The sequence below is a fragment of the Mustela putorius genome, unplaced genomic scaffold (assembly GCF_011764305.1).
Source record: "Mustela putorius furo isolate JIRA1106 unplaced genomic scaffold, ASM1176430v1.1 tig00003898_pilon_pilon_pilon, whole genome shotgun sequence".
Lineage (NCBI taxonomy): Eukaryota > Metazoa > Chordata > Mammalia > Carnivora > Mustelidae > Mustela > Mustela putorius.
The window spans coordinates 33,517,897-33,538,085 of NW_025422047.1; the positions used below are offsets into that span (position 1 = coordinate 33,517,897).

General features: G+C 33.0%; 1 protein-coding gene across 5 annotated transcripts in view; it reads left to right on the top strand.

Annotated features, from left to right (window-relative positions):
- Positions 1-20,189, top strand: part of MIPOL1 (mirror-image polydactyly 1) — a 343,108-nt gene that overhangs the window by 83,020 nt on the left and 239,899 nt on the right. For all 5 annotated transcript variants that reach the window (XM_013046227.2, XM_004773315.3, XM_013046226.2 and 2 more), the window contains 3 exons: positions 4,281-4,500; positions 6,746-6,881; positions 8,268-8,373. In XM_013046227.2, coding sequence (XP_012901681.1) covers positions 4,281-4,500; positions 6,746-6,881; positions 8,268-8,373 — 462 coding nt within the window. The remainder of the gene's footprint in view (positions 1-4,280; positions 4,501-6,745; positions 6,882-8,267; positions 8,374-20,189) is intronic.

Genomic DNA, 20,189 nt, shown 5'->3' on the forward strand with positions numbered 1-20,189 from the left:
TTTTGCAACTTTTTTATAAGACTGAAAAAAAATTAAAAATTTTTGTGGTAATTCAGAAAAAAAAAAAAAGACTGAAAAAAAAAGACTTACAATCAGTTCCTCTCAGCTCTCTCACCTGTCTCTGTCTTCAGCATGTTCATGCAGTCAGTGAAGTCTGGACTCTCATTTCTCCTTTCTTTTCTTGCCTTTTTTTTTCTGAATGATTTCCGTGTCTTAATAGGTGACACTTAGTACCTTGATTCCTTGATTTTTTTCTTCTCCAAGTACCTTCACCATCAATCTGTTTCGTTAATCCATTCCCAGATGAGCCACATCTTTAAAGATTTTAACTCCCTCACTATAACATCTTGTCATTGCAAGAAAGACATACAAGAAATGTTTCGTTTTTCCAAAAGCTATTCCTTTTCTGTATCCATGCTTCTCCCCCCCCCCGTTCTCTTATTCTTACAGTCTGTCAACTTTTTCTTTATATCATCTAACTTGAACCCTTTGGTGGTTGATGGCTTTCCATATCCCTACTTGTCTTTTATTATAACAAATGTCTTTGTGAAATCTTCCCAGAGTCTTCTAGTTGAGCATCACTATGTCTAACATGTCTTATATTTGGTCTCTATAGCTCTAGTAGAGTCCTTTTATATTGTATTCAAATCATTAGACCAGTTTGCCTTCCTCACTGTACTATAGAGTCCTTGAAGGGAGAGTCATTTCCCACTTGTCTTTGTTTTTCCCAATAATTTCATCCAGCATATCACATTGGAGGTTTTCCATGGATTATTAAATTAATGAATAAATAGGTTAATTAGAGGGGTCAAGTTTTCTTTTTTTTTTTTAATATTTTATTTATTTATTTGACACAGAGAGAGAGAGATCACAAGTAGGCAGAGAGGCAGGCAGAGAGAGAGGAGGAAGCAGACTCCCCACCAAGCAGAGAGCCTGATGTGGGGCTCGATTCCAGGACCCTGAGATCATGACCTGAGCCAAAGGCAGAGGCTTAACCCACTGAGCCACCCAGGTGCCCCGAGGGGTCAAATTTTCTATACAGAGGTTGAATTTTGATATAGGATAATGCAACATGGTAGAGTAGAAAAGCATTGAGAGAGGATTTAAGCAACATTTACTATGATAGTTGGTCAAGAACATAGACGAAAGAAAAATTTTATACATCAGCCTTGTTGCCTTAAAATAAAATTAAATTCTTAGTAGAAGAGTATAGATATTAATTTGCAGAGGAGGCTCCAAGTGTAGACAGTTACAGTTGAGAATCTAAAAGCTTTTAGTACAGAGCAAGATTAGGAAGATCTAGAATTAATCAGAGCCAAGCCACACAGTATGGGGTTCTTCAAAAATATCAAACATTTTGACTTCAAATCCAGAAGTACATTAGGACTTGCTGAGTTTATTTCAATAATACTGTAAGGGATTATAATTACTATAATCCAGGAGGGATCTATAAAGAGTCCTTTTATTGGGAAGGTCACACATCTGCTCTGAGTTTGAGGAAGATTGGACAGTTCCAGGTGAAAAGGCACTGATTTACCAAGAGCTCAGCAGATCTTAAAACTTGACATCTGATAAGCTGAAATAAGGAAGAGTGCTATAAATATATTAAGCAGATAGCAAGTATAGATACCAGGGATGGAGGAGAGTAAACACTAGGAGGTTAGAAATAAAAAACTGAAAGCAGAAAGATGCTGAACTAGACCCAGAAATAGAGAGGTAAAAATATGGGACAAGATGTATGTAGTGGTAAGATAATGGTAATGTATGTGATGGGAAACAGATCAGAGAGTCAAGACTTAAGATTCTGAAGCAGTTGGTATGGTATTGTCATAAAACACTGGGGAATTTTTATAGCTGCAAGTGCTCCATGGCTCATGTTTTTACCTTTTGGGGAATCTTTGTACCTCATAAACTGGAGAATAATATAGGCCTTAATAGTAACTTTCTGATATATTCCTGGGCACAAGTTTTGTTATTTTGATATTGCTATCAGTAACTACTTTTAATTATCTTACATTTTCGTTACGATTGATCCTTGAACAATCTGGGAGTTAGGGGCATCAACCCTAGGTCAAAAATTCACATATAACTGTTGACTCCCCCAAAATGTAACTATTAAATAGCGGAAAAGACTTACCAGTAATATAGTCGATTAACATGTATTTTGCATGTTATATGCATTCTTACAATAACGTAAGCTAGGGAAAGAAAATGTCGCTAAGAAAATCATAAGAAAAAATACCTTTATACTACTCTACTGTACTTATCGAAAAAAATTCATGGGTAAGTGGAACTGTGCAGTTCAGAGCCATGTGTTCAAGGGTCAACCATACTTTTAAAGTTACATGGTAGTGTTAGAAAGCATGGTTTATTGATGATATAGTGGTATTCTTTAATGTCCATTTATAAAATTCCCTAATTTAGATTTTGGAGTTTCCATTCTACTAATACCCGCCTCTTGTAGAAAAGTTAGCATGATGGGCCCCTGGGTGGTTAAATGTCTGCCTTCAGCTCAGGTCATGATCCCAGGGTCCTCAGATGAGTCCACATCGGGCTTTCTGCTCAGCAGGGAGTCTGCTTTTCACTCCCTCTCTGCTCCCCCTGCTTGTGCTCTCTTACTCTCTCTGTCAAATAAATAAAAATAAAATCTTAAAAAAAAAAAAAAAGTAGCATGATGAATGTCTGAAGCACACGATGTAGACATTTTGAAATGTCAAAAACCAACAAATAATCCTCAGATACCTGGAATTGTTAGAGTTTAAACCAAAACAATATGATGTTGAAATTTCATAGCTTACAGTATATAATTATGATAGCACATTCTCCCTATTTGTTTACTCAAACAAAATGAAATTGAGAGGAATTTGCTAAAAACAAGTGGTTTCTAATTTAGCTTCAGCCACCATGATCATGTCCAGGACTTGGAGTTTATAACTGGTCACACCTAACTTTAGCATATCTACAGGCAAAGGATTTCTCCTTAAGGAATGAATACTTTGTGAAAGATCACTTATTTATAAGTGCCCGTATTTTGTTTTTATTCTAAAACTACTGTCCTTGGGGCGCCAGGGTGGCTCAGTGCGTTAAAGCCTCTGCCTTCAGCTCCGGTCATGATCCCAGGGTCCTAGGATCGAGCCCCGCATCTGGCTCTCTGCTCAGCGGGGAGCCTGCTTCACCCTCTCTTTCTGCCTGCCTCTCTGCCTACTTGTGATCTCTGTCTGTCAAATAAATAAATAAATAAATTTAAAAAAAAAAAACCCTATGTCCTCTGCTTTTCTTCTTAAAAGGATTTTAAGTTTGACAGGTTGGAAAAGGCATCATCAACAGACAGGTGAGATTCACCTGCTTTTTAAAGTTCAAACATTAATGATGCTGGAAATAATAAAGTATTTGTTACAATCAGTATTTGTCTGTTGGTGTGATTTACTGGTAAGGGAGTTTATTTTAGGTACTTGTGTGTGTGTGTCGTTTACTTCCAAAAATTTCACTAAATCATCAGATATACTTTTCCTTTGAAATAGCTATTATTTATTAGTTACAGCTTAAAATAACTTTTATGAGATAGCCAGGCTTTACAAAATAGATTTTCTAATGTATAATATATATCTGATAAAAATGGGAGTTAAAAATAATGCCTATATTGTGTTAATTTTAATATTCTGATGATAAAAATAATATCTAACATTTACTGATGTGCCAAACACTAGGCCAAGTACTTTGCATCAAAATAACTCAAGCAAAAGTGTGACTATGTTCTCATTTTACAAAAAAGAAACTTAGGCTTGCATGGGTAAGTTAACTTGACCAAAGTTACGCCCTTGGCAAAGCTGAAATTCTAACCCAGGCAGTCTGATACCAGAGTTGCATGCATATTATCACTTCCCTATAATTATTAACTTATTGTATCCTATTTTTTGGAATCTAGAAAATAATGTTCCTACACCTGTGTTTCTCAGCTTTAATTTTATGCTGGAGTTATTTGGACACTCTGACAGATCTTGATTTAATTAATATAAGATGTGTTCTGGACTAAGAATTTCCAGAAACTCCTCAGGTTATTTCAACCTGCAGTCAAGGTTGTAAACCATTGCCCTGAGTACCTACCAGAAGTGGAAAAACTATACTGTACATGCTTAGTTGATTATAGTAGGAGTAAGAATAGTAAGTACATGTTTAAAGCTATGAGAGCACCTATTTCCACAAAAACTTTCATCTGAATGATTTAATATGTAGCTATGACATTTCACATATCATTTGTTTTTGTTTTGTTTTAAATACAGAGATAGCTCATAGTTATCTTGAACAAAAGACTACAGGGAGAAATAAAAGTACGGAGTCGGATGAACTACCAACTGTGAATTCCAAGGAAGGCATGCATCAGAAATCCAATGAATTAGTCAATGAAGACACCCATGAGGACACAGAACTGCCAGGGCAGAGATCAAGGAATTTACCTTATCCAGGTGATGAGAGAGCTGACTGCACTACTAAAAAATCCAAGTAAGTGCTGGCAGACTTAAATTTAGGAAATAAGATTGAGAAAACTCTTTCTTCTTCCCTTCCTCCTTCCTCCATTCATCCCTCCGTTTCTTTTTGGCGTGGGCTAAATTGGACATATCATTAACTTACTGGAATTTAGGCAACCTACTGGAGTTTTCTACTGTTTTCTTTACATGGGTGTGCTAAAAAGCACAAGGTGAGTTTTAATGAAGGCAAAGTTGAATATTATTGCCTGTGTCCTTTTTCTTTTTTTTTTTTAAAGATTTTTTTATTTATTTGACAGAAAGATCAGAAGTAGGCAGAGAGGCAGGCAAAGAGAGAGGAGAAGGAGGCAGGCTCCCTGCTGAGCAGAGAGCCTGATGTGAGGCTTGATCCCAGGACCCTGGGATCATGACCTGAGCCGCAGGCAGAGGCTTTAACCACTGAGCCACCCAGGTACCCGCCTGTGTCCTTTCATTTTGGATCTGGAAATAACTGTTAAGGTGACACAAAAGGGAAATTATTCATCAGAATCCTAAACTGGCAGTTCTAGGACAAAATAAGCTCAAAGGTGTGTTTTGGTTTTGGTTAGCATGATTTATTATTTAAGTGAATTTGAATGCTTCTAGAAAGGCCTTGTACTCTCTCCCATTTGTCTTCCTTATTATTTTCTTTTCTGCAGCTTTTAACATTCACCTTACCTACTTATCCCAGGAAGAGATTTGACTTTGTGACACCTGTGACTTTTAGCTCTATGGATTAAAGTATTTTTTTTTTTTTAAAGATTTTATTTATTTATTTCACAGAGAGAGATCACAAGTAGATCACAAGTAGACAGAGAGGCAGAGAGGCAGGCAGAGAGAGAGAGAGAGAAGCAGGCTCCCCGCTGAGCAGAGAACCCGATGCGGGACTCGATCCCAGGACCCCGAGATCATGACCTGAGCCGAAGGCAGCGGCCTAACCCACTGAGCCACCCAGGCGCCCCAATGGATTAAAGTATTTTGATAATTAGTCTTATATTTTGAAAATACTGCAGAATTGTAAAAATTTCAGTGACACTTATATATTCAGTCCAAACAAAATCTTATATATTTTTATAGTTTTGCATAAGAACAGCTAAATAAGTAAAATGATTATTTAAAAATTATTTAGTAGATATATTAATGAACATTAATATATAATTTATGTATTATTAATGTGTTTTTACTTCTTGGCAAATAGATCATTACTAAAGTGCAGATTTCGAATATACTTTTGGGGAATAAGAGTAGGGATGAATGAAGAAGTGATAAACATTTTTTAACCACATGGGACAAATAGTAGAGATTGGGCTAAAACCTCAGTATGAAATATCTAATGTAATTGCAACAGAAGAAATACATGATAGGTAGAACTGCAGGGACTGTCCCAGACCTCACTGATTAACTTCTTAGAAACTCTAAGATTTACCTATGTTTACAACTTTAATATGATGCCTTCAAAAATGATCCATCTCTTTTCCCTTCCCTTCTTTTTTTTCTTAAATTTTAAAAAGATTTATTTATTAATGTGAGAGAGACTGAGAGAGAGAGAGAGAGAGCACAAGGAATAGGGAGGGACAGCTGGAGAAGCAGACTCCCTTCTGAGCAGGGAGCCTGACGCGAGGCTCGATCCCAGGACCCTAAGATCATGACCCGAGCTGAAGGCAATTGCCCAACTGACTGAGCCACTCAGGCACCCCTCCCTTCCCTTCTTTATACTACATGCTAACAAGTCGATATTGTTCTCAAATAGCATACAAAATGTCAAAAAAGATTACTTACCATTAAATGTCACAGGAGTAGGTTTTCATTTTTAATTTGTTTTGAGTTTAATAATGAAAAAATGATATTCTGTCAACCAAATTGAAAAAAAGTATGAATGTTGTTCCCATTTTCCAAAAAGTGAGATATGTTTCTAGAATCCTGACCAAAAGTCACAACCCTTAAAACCTGAATTCTTTAAGTGTACTGAACCATGAATCTCTGTAGAAGTTAATAAATGCTTTCCACAGATTTAGTTCTCTTAGTTGATAAATTAGAACCTCTGTAAAATTGATGTATTTATTCTTTTTGATCCATAGTATTGTCTTAACGGTGCATAACAAAAGAAATTTAAAATTAAGTAACTTTACTTATTTTTTGTTAAACTTATTTTTTGTTAAATTCCCTCATTCGCATTCTAAAATTTATAGATCCTGTATAGTAGAAATTATATGTATATATTGTTAATAGTTTTTTTATTACAGCATTATGGAACATAGAGAAAATGATTTGCGGTGTGAATGTACGATCCCTTGTCAAGTAACTTCAGACTTAGATAAAGAGAAGAAAATAGCATTTCTTCTAAAAGAATTGGACATTCTCAGAGCGAACAATAAAAAGGTACAATATAGGAAGTCTGATCATTGTACACTGTGCATTTAGCTGTTGACCTTCTAAGTTTGCTTTGTTGCCCATCATAATTCAGTTTCATGCTGTATTTTCATCCTTTAATAGCTCTATAGCTGTATACAGCTCTATAGCTGTATAGCTCTATATTGTTGCCATACCATGGCATCAGATAATGACTGAGACAGTGGCTATGAAAAGCAAATTCTTTTATTTCCTCCCTGGCTGGCCCGTGATATCACTTCTTTTTCATAGAACGATGGTACCTGGAGTAGGTACCTAAAAAGAAGGTTCAAGTTTTATTGTAGTAAAAGTTTACTTCAGTATTATGGAAAGTGAGAAATACAATGTACTGATTTTGTGTTACTTAACTTTTTTTTCTTTTTTTATTAGTATCGGTGCCCTATATTTTACCTCAATAATATATATAATTTAAAGTCATAAGGCTTGGCAATATTGTCACATTCCTTGTGTTGTTATGTACCATCGCATTTGTCCAGTCCATTTTGTCATGTCATGTTTTATCTTTCCGGACTCTTTCTAGTTGCATTTCTTTGAGCTATAAATAATTTTATTAAATAATGTTCATATTTTATGTTTTCTGTTTTTTTAACCTCTGCATACCTCTACATACCTTTCTGATTTTAATATTCTAGTTTTTTGACCTAATCATACTGAAGCGCGATGTTAGGAATATTGATCATGCCTGACAGAAAAGAACACAAATGACAAAAGCCAAGGGAGGAATTGAAAAACAAAAAACAAAAAACAGTTGAGGGGTTCTGTATGAAAGTAGGAGATATTTTCTGTATTTTCATTTAGCAATTATTTATTATATGCCTGTTATAAATCAGGTACCAACGCTAATTTAAATGGAATATGATGGGATAGCATTCTCAAAAGAGATTTGTTTCACATATTAAGATTATTATCTTAATTAATTTTGTTTCAAAATATTAGATTTACTAAGAGAAGCTGTAAAGCTGTGCTGTTCGTTATTTTATTAGGATAGTGCCTTCCAAGTCCTTTGCTTTAAGACAAAAGAACAGATCAGATTGCTTTTTGCAATAGTTATTTTTAATAATTATGTCATTCCTTCTTTAATTTCATTGGCCTGTACACACACATACAAATTAAGTGTATATCATAATGTTTTTATAATTTCTATATCATTATAGGTAATTATTACTTTATGAGATGTCTTAAAATTTTAAATATTATGGGGTTCCCTCCCCCACCGCCAACCCCAGAGTTACGTATTTAGGCAATTACATGTAATATAGAAGGGCTTAGAAAAAAAATAATTTCTACTTTGGGATTAATTATATTTCTGCAGGAAATTTATCAAATAGGAATCTGTGTTTTTTCAATGTGTTTCAGCTTCAGGAAAAATTGACTAAAGAAGATAAGGAACAGAGAAAACTAAAGCTTACGCTGGAACTCCAGGAGAAAGCAACAGAAGCTCATATTGCTGAAAAGACAGCAGGTATAGTAGATGGTTATTAACATACAGTCTTAAGAATCATACATAAGGTTATTATATGAGGTGGCTTTGGTGAATACGAGCATACTAGCTTATTTGCCAAAGGAGGGGAGGCTCTGTCTTTTTTTTTTTTTTTTTGGCTGCATAGAAAATAGGTGGCTTTAACATCCTGGTACTGGTATTAGTGAGAGCTTTACCTGTATTCATACTGATTTGGGCATTAAACGCATTGTTAACACCATGTCAATCCAATCACAAAAAGGTTGTTTGTTTTGTTGGAAGGGCCTGAACAAACAAGGGGAAATAATGATTACCAGTGCCTCTACCTTTCAACCAGCAGTTCAAATACCACTTATTGTTTTAGCTCGTTGAGAGGAAATACTTCTGTTCTGTGTGAAGATAGTCATATATTCATTGCCAATAGAAACCTATATTTGATTCAAAAATCTGTTTTGTGCAATTAATAAATTTTCATCTGATGATGTGGATGATGGAGTTAGTATTTTCACTGAGAAGATTAAAATGAAAGGTTGCCAGAGTTTAAGAATATAAATGACTGCCTTAAATATGTTTTGGAGTCTATCTTTACTCACAGGTATTTGCAAGGAGAAATTTTTTTTAATGTATCTGTGATATATTACAGATCAGATCAGATGATTGTCAATAGTCTGTTACTCTCTTCCTCACACTGTTTTATGTTAAGGATAGAAATCTCACAGTATAATAGAAATTAACATGCAGAGGCATTTTAAAGGCTATTTATTTTAGTGTTTTTTATCAATTGGAATGATTTTAAGAAAAATTGTATTTCATGATTAGTTTGAAGCTATAATCATATTTTATGAGCTACATTAAGCTGGTTGCATATATGGAAGAATTCTGGTATCTTAGGTCAGAGACATTCACTGGTAGAGCCTGTCTTTAGAATATCACAATGCAAAATACAGCTAAACATCACGATGAAAATATAACCAAAATTACTATAAATAAATACTCGAGCTAAAATAACAAATGGTTGCTTTTCAGTTAATGTTCAAGAACCATGGATGTTTTGTTTCTTATTTAGTAGAGAAATATGAAGTGTGTAAACCTGGCGATTCACAGACCTGTACTCCTGGGGATAAAAATACATGTTTATAAAAAAATAAAAAATTAAAAAAAAAAGAGGCTAATATATTTTAAGGGAAATTAAACATACATTAAAAATGAATAATTCAGATAAAAATTTGGAACAATTTGGAAGTGTCTTGGTTTTTTTATAATCAAATATGTATATATTAACTGCTAAGAAGGTATTATAAGAAGTACATTTGTTTGAAGGTGTTTGTGTTATAATATGACTTTGCATGCGTCTTATAGGAGGAATTTGATAAGATTTAGGCCAGTTAGGCCATTTCACTGGTGAAAAGCATGGATTGTTATGTCTGCATAGATCATTTATGTGTTGGAGGGGAAAAGTCATTAAATAGTGTTATCTACTCTTAAAACTACTGTATGATATAGGTAATCATCTACTTCAAATATTTACTTATTTGTATATATTTAAGACTTCCCCTTGACTAAATAGTATGAATCATGCATACATAAATTAGAAAGAATTTGGTCACTTTATGATTCTTGTTAATCACGTATTTCTCATTAATTATACAATATTATTTTAGTAAATGTTTGAAATGTGTAGTATTTTTTTGCAGCCTCCTAAGTTGATGAAAATAGCAGGGCTATAGTTTCTCTGGAACAAAGCAATCTAGTTAAAAGAGATACATCCAACCTCTTAGTTACAAAAATGACAAAAATGAAAATCCTCTGAAGTTTTTTGAAAGTATAAATTTTCAGTGTGTATCTTTGAAATGTTTCAGTTCTACCTTTTAAAAAAGATTAAAGATATTTTACTTATGACATTAGAGAGAATCATTGTAATATGTCAAATTTTTTTAAAAAACTGAATTGCTTAAGAAATCCATTGGTTTAGTATGTAAACCTGGCGATTCACAGACCTGTACCCTGGGGATAAAAATATATGTTTATAAAAAAATAAAAAAAAAGAAATCCATTAGTTTGAAACTGCTAGAGTGATTCTTTTTTTTTTTTAAGTTTTTATTTATTTATTTGACAGAGAGATCACAAGCAGGCAGAGAGGCAGGCAGAGAGAGAGGAGGAAGCAGGCTCCCCGCTGAGCAGAGAGCCCGATGTGGGGCTCGATCCCAGGACCCTGAGATCATGACCCGAGCCGAAGGGCAGCGGCCCAACCACTGAGCCACCCAGGCGCCCCAAGAGTGATTCTTGATAGACTCATGATTCTTTCATATTTTTTCATACATACAGTCTTAAATAGCTTATTTCCTACCTGACTGGTTATAAGTGTAGTCAAAAAGCAAAACACAGTAACAAAAACAACTATGCCAGTACCTTAATAGAAAGAGGGACATTATAGGAATATGATTACATGTGAAAAATGTTTTATTTAGTATCTTATGGAAGGATAATAATCCATATAACAAGAACAAAGAAATCCACATGAATAGTAATGTTTGTTTCTATCATTTGCTCATTTTTATATTCAAAATAAAAAGTGTACTTAGTTAAGTATATTATGAATATGTACCACATTTATGTATTATAATGTACTTAAGCAGAATATAAATGTTTAAAAAAATGAAGATATCCCACATAAAAAGAAATACATGCAAAAACATCTCTAAACTTGGGCGCCTGGGTGGCTCAGTGGGGTAAAGGTTCTGCCTTCGGCTCAGGTCATGATCTCAGGGTCCTGGGATGAGCCCTGCATCAGGCTCTCTGCTCAGCAGGGAACCTGCTTCCCCGCCCCCCTCTGCCTGCCTCTGCATACTTGTGATCTCTCTCTTTGTGTCAAATAAATAAATAAAATTAAAAAAAAAAACTCTAAGCTAAACATTGGAAATTGCAAATAAGATACAAAATGTATGTTCATAGATTTTTTCAAATAAAATACTAATTAATATATGAGGTACTCAAAGGAATTAGGAGCCATTTCTATATAAGAATATTCATATCAGTATTAGTTATGATAGCCAAAAGTTAAAATCAAACACTAAGAGAATGATTAAATAAATTAAGATATGTTTATACTGTCAGACATCATGAAGTAACTAAAAACCATTTCTGAATAATTGGTGCAATGAGAAAATCTTCATGACAACATTAAGTGAAAAGTAGAGGAAAACTATAATTTAATTTTGTTAAATATATCTATACATGTGTGTTATATGAAACAAAAGGCAAATTTTGGTAGTATTAATGGATATATTAATGTTTCAATTAAGTTTTCTGCCCTTTCAGGTTTTCTAGAATGATTGTGGATTAGATTTAGTAGTACTACTATGATTAGAGATTAGTATTACTAATCACTAAAGATATGATTTTTTTTAAAAAGTTACTTGCTTTCTAATCTAAAAATGACTCTTGTGATAGGTTTGATATATAAAGACCACATAAACCAAAGTTTTATGAAATCTAATATGATGGCTGTGATCAAATCTTATTATTTACCTATGCCATTTTTGTTGTCTTTCAGATTTTCTCATTTGTTTTTGTCTATATGTGTATTATGTAACTTATGTATGTATTAGTCCATCTTTTCTTCTCACCTGATTGAATATAAGAATATGAATCTGGTGTTGTCGGGTTCCTTGGGGTGGCTTGGTTGGTTAAGTGGTTAAGCGTCTGCCTTTGGCTCAGGTCATGATCCCAGGGTCCTGGGATTGAGTGTCACATTGGGCTCTCTGCTCAGTGGGAAGCCTACTTCTACCTCTGCCTGCTGCTCCCCAGCTTGTGCTCTCTCTCTCTTCCTGACAAATAAAGTCTTTAAAAAAAAAAAAATCTGGCATAGTCAAAACCACATAAAACAAGGTGCCCAATTGTCTGTAAGACACGTTGAAATAATGGGAAATCCAAAAATCTTGGAGTCAAATTGACCGAGGTTCAAATCACAGCTTTGATACTTAATACCAGTTTTGTGCCTTTGGCCAAGTTACTTACTAGCTTCATCAGGTTTATATTCTCCCATGTAAGATGTAAATGTTAACTAATTTACCAGATAATTTTAAGGATTATAGATAATTTATAAAAGCACCTAATATATAACTGGTACTCAGTAAGTTGCAGCTAATAGTAATACTGGTTATTTCTAGCTTTATAAAATTCTTAAATCTTTAATAATAATCATAAGTCATTGGAACACTGGGTGTGGTGCATAAACAATGAATTCTGGAACACTGAAAAGAAATAAAATGAAAAAAATTTATAATAAAAAAATAAAATGAAGGAAAAAAAAGAAGTCATGAAAAGATTTTTGTTCTATGGCTTTTAATTAAAATACATTTTACTTAAATGTAAATCCAAAATAAAAGAAATGGGATACAAATGATTTGGGCTTTAATCTAATGTATACCTATAATAAACTTTCAGGCAATCTGTTAAAATACTGTTATGCCTATTTCCTTTACTTCCCTGTTGGTTTTACATAATGTGAATACTGTCATTCTGATGTAATCCCAGGAGGGTTTGAAACTCAGTTGTTTCCTTTATTGTGATAAAATCTCAAATGGTTGACCCTTTACCCTCTTCTTTTTTGATATCACCATTACCATCATTACTATTTTTATTAGGCACTTTATAGGAACTAAACTAGCTTCTTTAAAAGTCAAACAAGAAATATTTATTGAAGGGTCATTATGTACTAGGTATTGTGTTAGGCCCTGGAAATAAGAAAGATTTGGGATTTCAGAGGTTTCTTTTAGACTGCAATCACTTTTCCTTCATAATACACTATTGAAATAGTATATTATTAATAGTGGTTAATTGTTCAGACTTTGGATTCAGACCTTTGTTCTAATCTTTTTACCACTTATCATGTGTAAGTGACAGCCTCTCTAAGCTTTGGTTAAAGCTTATTTTGTAGGTTACTGTGACATTTAAGTGAGATGATGTTTATGAAGCATTTAACCCATAGAGGGCACTCAATAGATAAGATGATGAGGCCATCATCTTGTTTTCTCAAGACTCCTTGATTTAATAGGGGATATATTCAAAGTGTACCCAATATAAGTTGTTACTTATACGGTTATATAGGTAGTTATATAAGGAGTTACTTATATACTTACAACTATTTATATATGGCTTTGTTTCTCAAAGGATTGATAAATACTTCTTTTTTTAAATTTACCAAGTCTTTTTATTTCATTTATCCCCACAGTTTTCAAATTTCTCTTGATTTTAAGATTTAACCTTACTTAAAAAGTTTGAGAATATGAAAATTATTTTTTTAATCTTTACAAAAAAGAAAATAAAGGAAAAAAGGACACCTGGGTGGCTCAGTGGGTTAAACCCTCTGCCTTCACCTTTGGCTCAGGGGCCTGGAATTGAGCCCCCGTATTGTGCTCTCTGCTCGGTGGGGAGCCTGCTTCCCCCACCTCTCTGCTGCCTCTCTGCCTACTTGCGATCTCTGTCTGTCAAATAAATAAATAAAATATTAAAAAAAAAGAAAGGAAAGGAAAAATATATAGTAAGTGAGTCTTACTTACTTAACAAAAGATGAAATGACCATGTCATTTCCTATTTATTAACACTGGGAAAAATTTATCTCATTGGAGCTATTTAGGACCTTTTACTGTGTTTAACTCACCAAATTGTACATGTGGATAAGAGTATTTGAAAATTATTGATATATACGACCTTTAAATACTACGGGATATTTTAGAGAAGCACAGCAGAAATATTGACTGTTTTTTTCTATTTATTTTCATCTAAATAGAATATTTAGATCACAAATACTTCAAAATTTGTTTTGAGTTTGACAGTGACAGATAGTATTGCCTGGCCTGTTGCAACCATTAATTTACTCTTAGGTCAGCAATGTAGTTATAAGTTTATAAATAGCTTGTTCAGTTAAATCTTTCAGTTTTCCTAAATAGGCTCAGTGGGCATTATGTAGTGTAATGTCTCTTAATTTTTATTACTGTATTCCATTTACAGAATACAGATGATGTTTAAATTTTTACATAAGAATATTTAGTTTTTTATGTAATTTTACGATATTTAAAATATATTTCTTTAAAAGCCTTATTTTTTCTATTTCTTAAATGCTCACTTTAGAGTCTGCTTTATATGTTAGTTATTTTTCTTTCTTGCATGTCATCCATTAAAGATTAGCTGTGGAAGGTTGGAGCATGGAGAGATTATGAATGACAGAACAACTCCTGTAGAATAATAATCAGTTTTTGGTATTTAATGCTGTTTGACTTTTGCAGACACATTTCTTATTAACCTTTGGTACAAAGAGAAATCCAGGTTCCTGATATCTCATGGAGAAGATGAATTTGAGATCCTCTTCCAATTAAACTGAAATAAGGCCAATATTGGGTTTTAGCCAAAAGAACGCCTTAGTTCCTAAGTCTTGTGTTTATAAATCTCTCTCTCTCTCTCTGTCTCTCTCTCTCTGTCCATCTATCTATCTTAGTTACATTTTACATATAATTCAATGGCTACATTATTTGCTTATCTTGCTATACTGATTCTGTAAGCATTTAATCTGCTTTTTACAGCTTATCTCTTTAAATATAGATTCTTTTCTCTGTACCCAAATTTAGACTGATATTTTATAAATTAAAAAAAATATATTGTCAAGCTCTTCTTATTACAGAGAGTGTTCATTTGTTTTTGGTAGGAAGGAGAGGAGTTTAATTGTGATTGCCCAAAGCATCAGAACATAGAATCCGTGAAACTTGCAACTTAAGTTTTTCTAGGTTAACATGTAAATGTTAAAAGTATAGATATGTAACCATTATAGCAAGTACATGAAGACATTACAGCCAGTTAACATTGAAAAATAGAAGTTGTGTAATAGAAAACATTTACATTATTCTCTTTTCATAAGTATTCATTACTGTATACCATAACTCAGATGATATTGACCATCTAATGACTAAGAGCAAGAGTGAGTTTTATATATCAAAGGAAGATAATATAATATGTAGTTTAAAAAAGTACATGTTAGAATACTATTTTTCTGTGTATATAATGGGCATTATTAAAATGTGATAGCCTTTAACACTGAGATGTATTAACAGTATTATAATGGAGCAGTTCACATATATCAGTCTTGTTCTAAGATTTTATTTATTTGAGAGAGAGAGAGAGAGAGAGAGACTGAGACAGAGAGCACAAACAGGGAGAGAGGCAGAGGGAGAAGGAGATGGAGATTCCCCACTGAGCTGGGAGCCCAACATGGGTCTTGATCCCAGGACCTGGAGATCATGACCTGAGCCAAAGGTAGAGGCTTAATCATCTGAGCCACCAGGTGCCCCTACATCAATTTTTACATATCCATATCATCTTTTAGTTTGGAAGGAAAAAGGATTTCAAAAATATGACCAATTGTTTCAGATAAAAACAAAAAGCCCAATTCTGTGAAATATAGCAATTAGAAATACTGATGGGTAGAGTGTTCATTATATTATCTTTGGCTGCGGAATCCTTTGGTTGTGAATCAGGATTATGATGAGTGCCAAGTGAAATAATGCTTGAGGGTAGAGTATGGCCAATTTTGTAAGCTCTATTCCTAGGAAAGTTTGTACTTTTCTAGAAAAAATGAAATAAACATTGGGTGAACAAAGAAAGCATTATGCATAACAATGACCAACAATTGAAATATTTAATTATGTCTAGTATACTATGAAATTTACTGTGGTGTCAAGTAGTTGAGAGCATATCATCTAATTAGAGTAATAAAAATTTGCAGAAAATGATTCTTTTTTGTTGTTGTTAAAGATTTTTTATTTATTTATTTGACAGAGAGAGATCACAAGCAGGCAGAGAGGCAGGCAGAGAGAGAGGAGGAAGCAGGCTCCCTGCTGAGCAGAGAGCCCGATGCGGGACTCGATCCCAGGACCCTGAGATCATGACCCAAGCCAAAGGCAGCGGCTTAACCCACTGAGCCACCCAGGTGCCCCGGAAGAACTTAGGTAGCAAATATATATATATATATATATATTTTTTTTTTAATTTTATTCATTTATTTGACAGACAGAGACACACAGCAAGGGAGGAACACAAGCAGGGAGGCTGGGAGAGGGAGAAGCAGGCCTCCTGCCAAGCAGGGAGCCAGATATGGGGCCAATCCCAGGGCCCTGGGATCATAACCTAAGCCAAAGGCAGACGCTTAATGACTGAGCCACCCAGGGGCTCCAGTAGTTATATTTTATAGAATTTTCATATTGGTATTTAATTAAAATTTAAAGTAGATATTCTATGCAAAAAGTAAGTACCTCTTAAAATTGTATTTCAGAAGTACATAAAATAATTGATAGTGGTTTTAATACTTCTGGTATAAGCTTATCTCTTTCACATTAACAGTTTTAGCTCTAGTTTCAAATATATTTAATGTTTAAATGTAAATAGGATATTCTTAGAAAGTATTTTTATATACTCTGTTTTCTGCACTAAGTACATGTATATAATAATTCAGTGTTTTGCAAAAAAATTTCTTATTTTATAATTTTGCTAATAAAACTTTCTTGTATATTTTTCTAATGAATTTTTAACAGTTTCTGTACTGTTGATAAGTATAAACGTATTAGCAACTTTACAGAGGAAAATTGGAAAGTGTATGTTAGGAGCTTAAGAAGCTGCTATTTAATGCAGTAACCATACTTCTTGGAATTTTCCTCAGTATTTAGCTGTGTATATACATAGAAATTTCTGTACAAAGATGTTCATTACAGTTTTATTTATATAGTGAATAAGTGATAACAGTGTAAAATCTTATACTAGGAGCATCTTAGTTCTATCAAATATGGCATGTCTAAATGATAAAATCCCAGGTACTATTTCATATTTATAAATAATACTAAAGAATATAGGAACATATTCTGTTTAAGTATACACAGAAAGTTACAAGATTATGTAACTTATTTCTGTCTTCTATATTTTTAGAGTGAGCCTGTATTATTTTAATCAGAAAAGGTTATTTATAGAATATCATATAAACATTCAAATACAGTTTTAGAAAAACTTAATAGTCTGGTCTGTTTTAATAGAGGCATCAAAAATAGAGGCATCAAACTACTCGGAGTAGGTTGGTTAATTTTCCATTGTTGTAGAGTATTTACCATCTATGTTTAAATTTCCAATAACTGATTTATGCAAAGAGAGAAATTATAATTTCTAAGGAAATTAAAAGACATAGTATAATGTTTATGGTTCTAGAATATATATTGGTAGTTTCATAAAACACTAGCATATTTGCAAGGAATCCATTTAACAAGTAAAGAAATAGATATCCAGACAATTTGAAATTGTTTCAAATATAATAAAAACCTGTCTTTTATAGGACATGTCTGTATTTGTTGCTTAGAATTTTTCAACATGAATTATAATGAGTGATTATTTTATGTTTCAAATCCTGATGATATCTTTTTCCTTCACTTTAGTTCAGCCTTTTCTCTATTTATATAACTACCTTGAGGATGTTAACAAATGGATTCTTTTTCTTGGTAAATGTCTATCCTCCAAATTATGTTATTTAGGGAATCATGATCCAGTGTTTAAACTAGAATGTTTTCCAATACACTGCCTCACTTCTATTTTATTTTAAAAGTAGTATGAGAAGTGTAGAATATAGGATTGTCAATAGACTCGGGTTCTACTAAGAAAATATGTACTCTGTCTTGACTCAATAAACTCATACTTGGTGTGGTTCAGCTTCTTCATATTTACTCTTGCCCATATTAGAAAACAATTAGCTTACTAAACAAATTTGAGTATTTGGTGTTGAGGGGGGGTGATCTTCTCTGAATCTTCCTCGAATTTGCCTAAGAATTATAGGATATTTGATAACCATGTTTAAAAATGGAGATATCCAAATATTATTGTAAACACCCAATGATTTGTTTTACCTACAATATAAGTATTTTACTTGGTTGGCTTACATAGTAGCTAATAATATTTGTTAATGTAATTTAACTGCTGTGAACCTTTACTGAACAAATATTGAAATTTATTCAAGTCAAAGAAAGAGAATCTCTAATGACTTTTGTTAAAGCTTCTATTTAATAGTTAAGGAGAAAAGTTTGTATGACATACGAGATGCAATTAACAGTAGATTTTACATTTAATAAAAAGAAAGAAGCATGCGTATTTGCTTTATTCATTCCATCATAATTTGCATTAGAGCTGTGGGTGTTTAATGAGCAAATTCCAACTAAAATGCTATATTGATTTTCTAGTGAACTTTGTAATAGTCATCTACCTTGGAAAAGCTCAGTGTTTACAATTAAGTTTTCTTTACTAAAAATGTTTGAGAGTTGCATATTGATCCTTTAAAAGTACTGAATTCTAGAAAGAATCGGGTTTTTCATAATCAAATTTCACATATAACCTGATAGATGTTAAAAAATTAATTTTGGAAATACTTCTTAGCATTTATAAAATGTGTAATCAGATTTTATGTGTGTGTGCTTTATGGCACTTTAAAACTTAACCAGTGGGCAATCTCCTTTAATATACACATTATTTACCTCTTTAGAGTTGAGAGCATTATAGAGGGAAAAAATGTTTTCTGTTGACTAACACAGGACCAAATAAGACCTTGGTGTAAATTGTTTAAGCATAAAGATAACTATACTTACTCTTCAAGCCCCTGACTTTGCTAGTCCTACCTCTTTCATTAAAGTGTTATTATATATAAAGTGGAACCCAGCTTACATTAAATGTCACTTTGTAACATCTTATCATACTCTACAGAAGCGATAGGAAGCCTGTTGGCATTTAAAGTTTAGTAATTAGTATCTTAACCTTTTGATATGTCAGAATATTTCAGGGCATGACATACATGTTTATCTGTACTTAGGTCATTGTGTAGCATCATTTTGTCCATCCTAACTGACCTACAAATTAGAAGTAGGTTTTTTTTTTTTTTTTTTTGGCAGTGTTAAAAAAAATTTTTTTTCATTGCTGTGTAGTTGACACATGTTAGGTTAGTTTCAGGTGTACAGCATAGTGATTCAACAACCCTTCATGTTATGCTTTGTTCACCACAAGTAATGACTATCATCTTTCACCATACAACACTATTAAATACCACTAATACCAATGACTACATTATCTATGCTGTATCTTTCATCCTTATGACATATTCATTCCATAATTGGAAGCCTGTATCTCCCACTCCCCATCACCCATTTTGCCCATTCTCCCATGACATCCCCATTTAGTACCCACCAGTTTATTCTCTGTTAATGGAATAATTTCTGTTTTTTGTTAATTTTTTTCCAATTTTGTTTTGTTTTTAGATTCTGTGTATAAGTAAAATCATATGATATTTGTTCTTTCTTTTTCTGACTTATTTTACTCAGCATAATACCCTCTAGGTCCATCCATGTTGTCACAAATGGCAAGATTTCATTCTTTTTTGTAGCTGAGTAATAGTAAATTGTGTGTGTGTGTGTGTGTGTGTGTGTGTGTGTGTGTGTGTGTATATATATGCATCTTCCTTCCCATTCATCTATCAGTGGACATGGGTTGCTTCCATATCTTGGGTTTTATAAATAATGTTGCAGTAAACATAAGAGTGAAATTAGAAGTGTTTTATAATATGAAATATCTTAGAATATTGTGATGTTTTGTACAAATTATTATGTCATTATAGTGCACAATATACAATATAGAATGAGTTCTAAATAATTTTTCTTTCAGTTCCCATGTGTAATTTTTGAATGCCAACAAAATATGCACATGTATGTATATACGTATATGTGTATGGGTATATATAGGTATACATACAT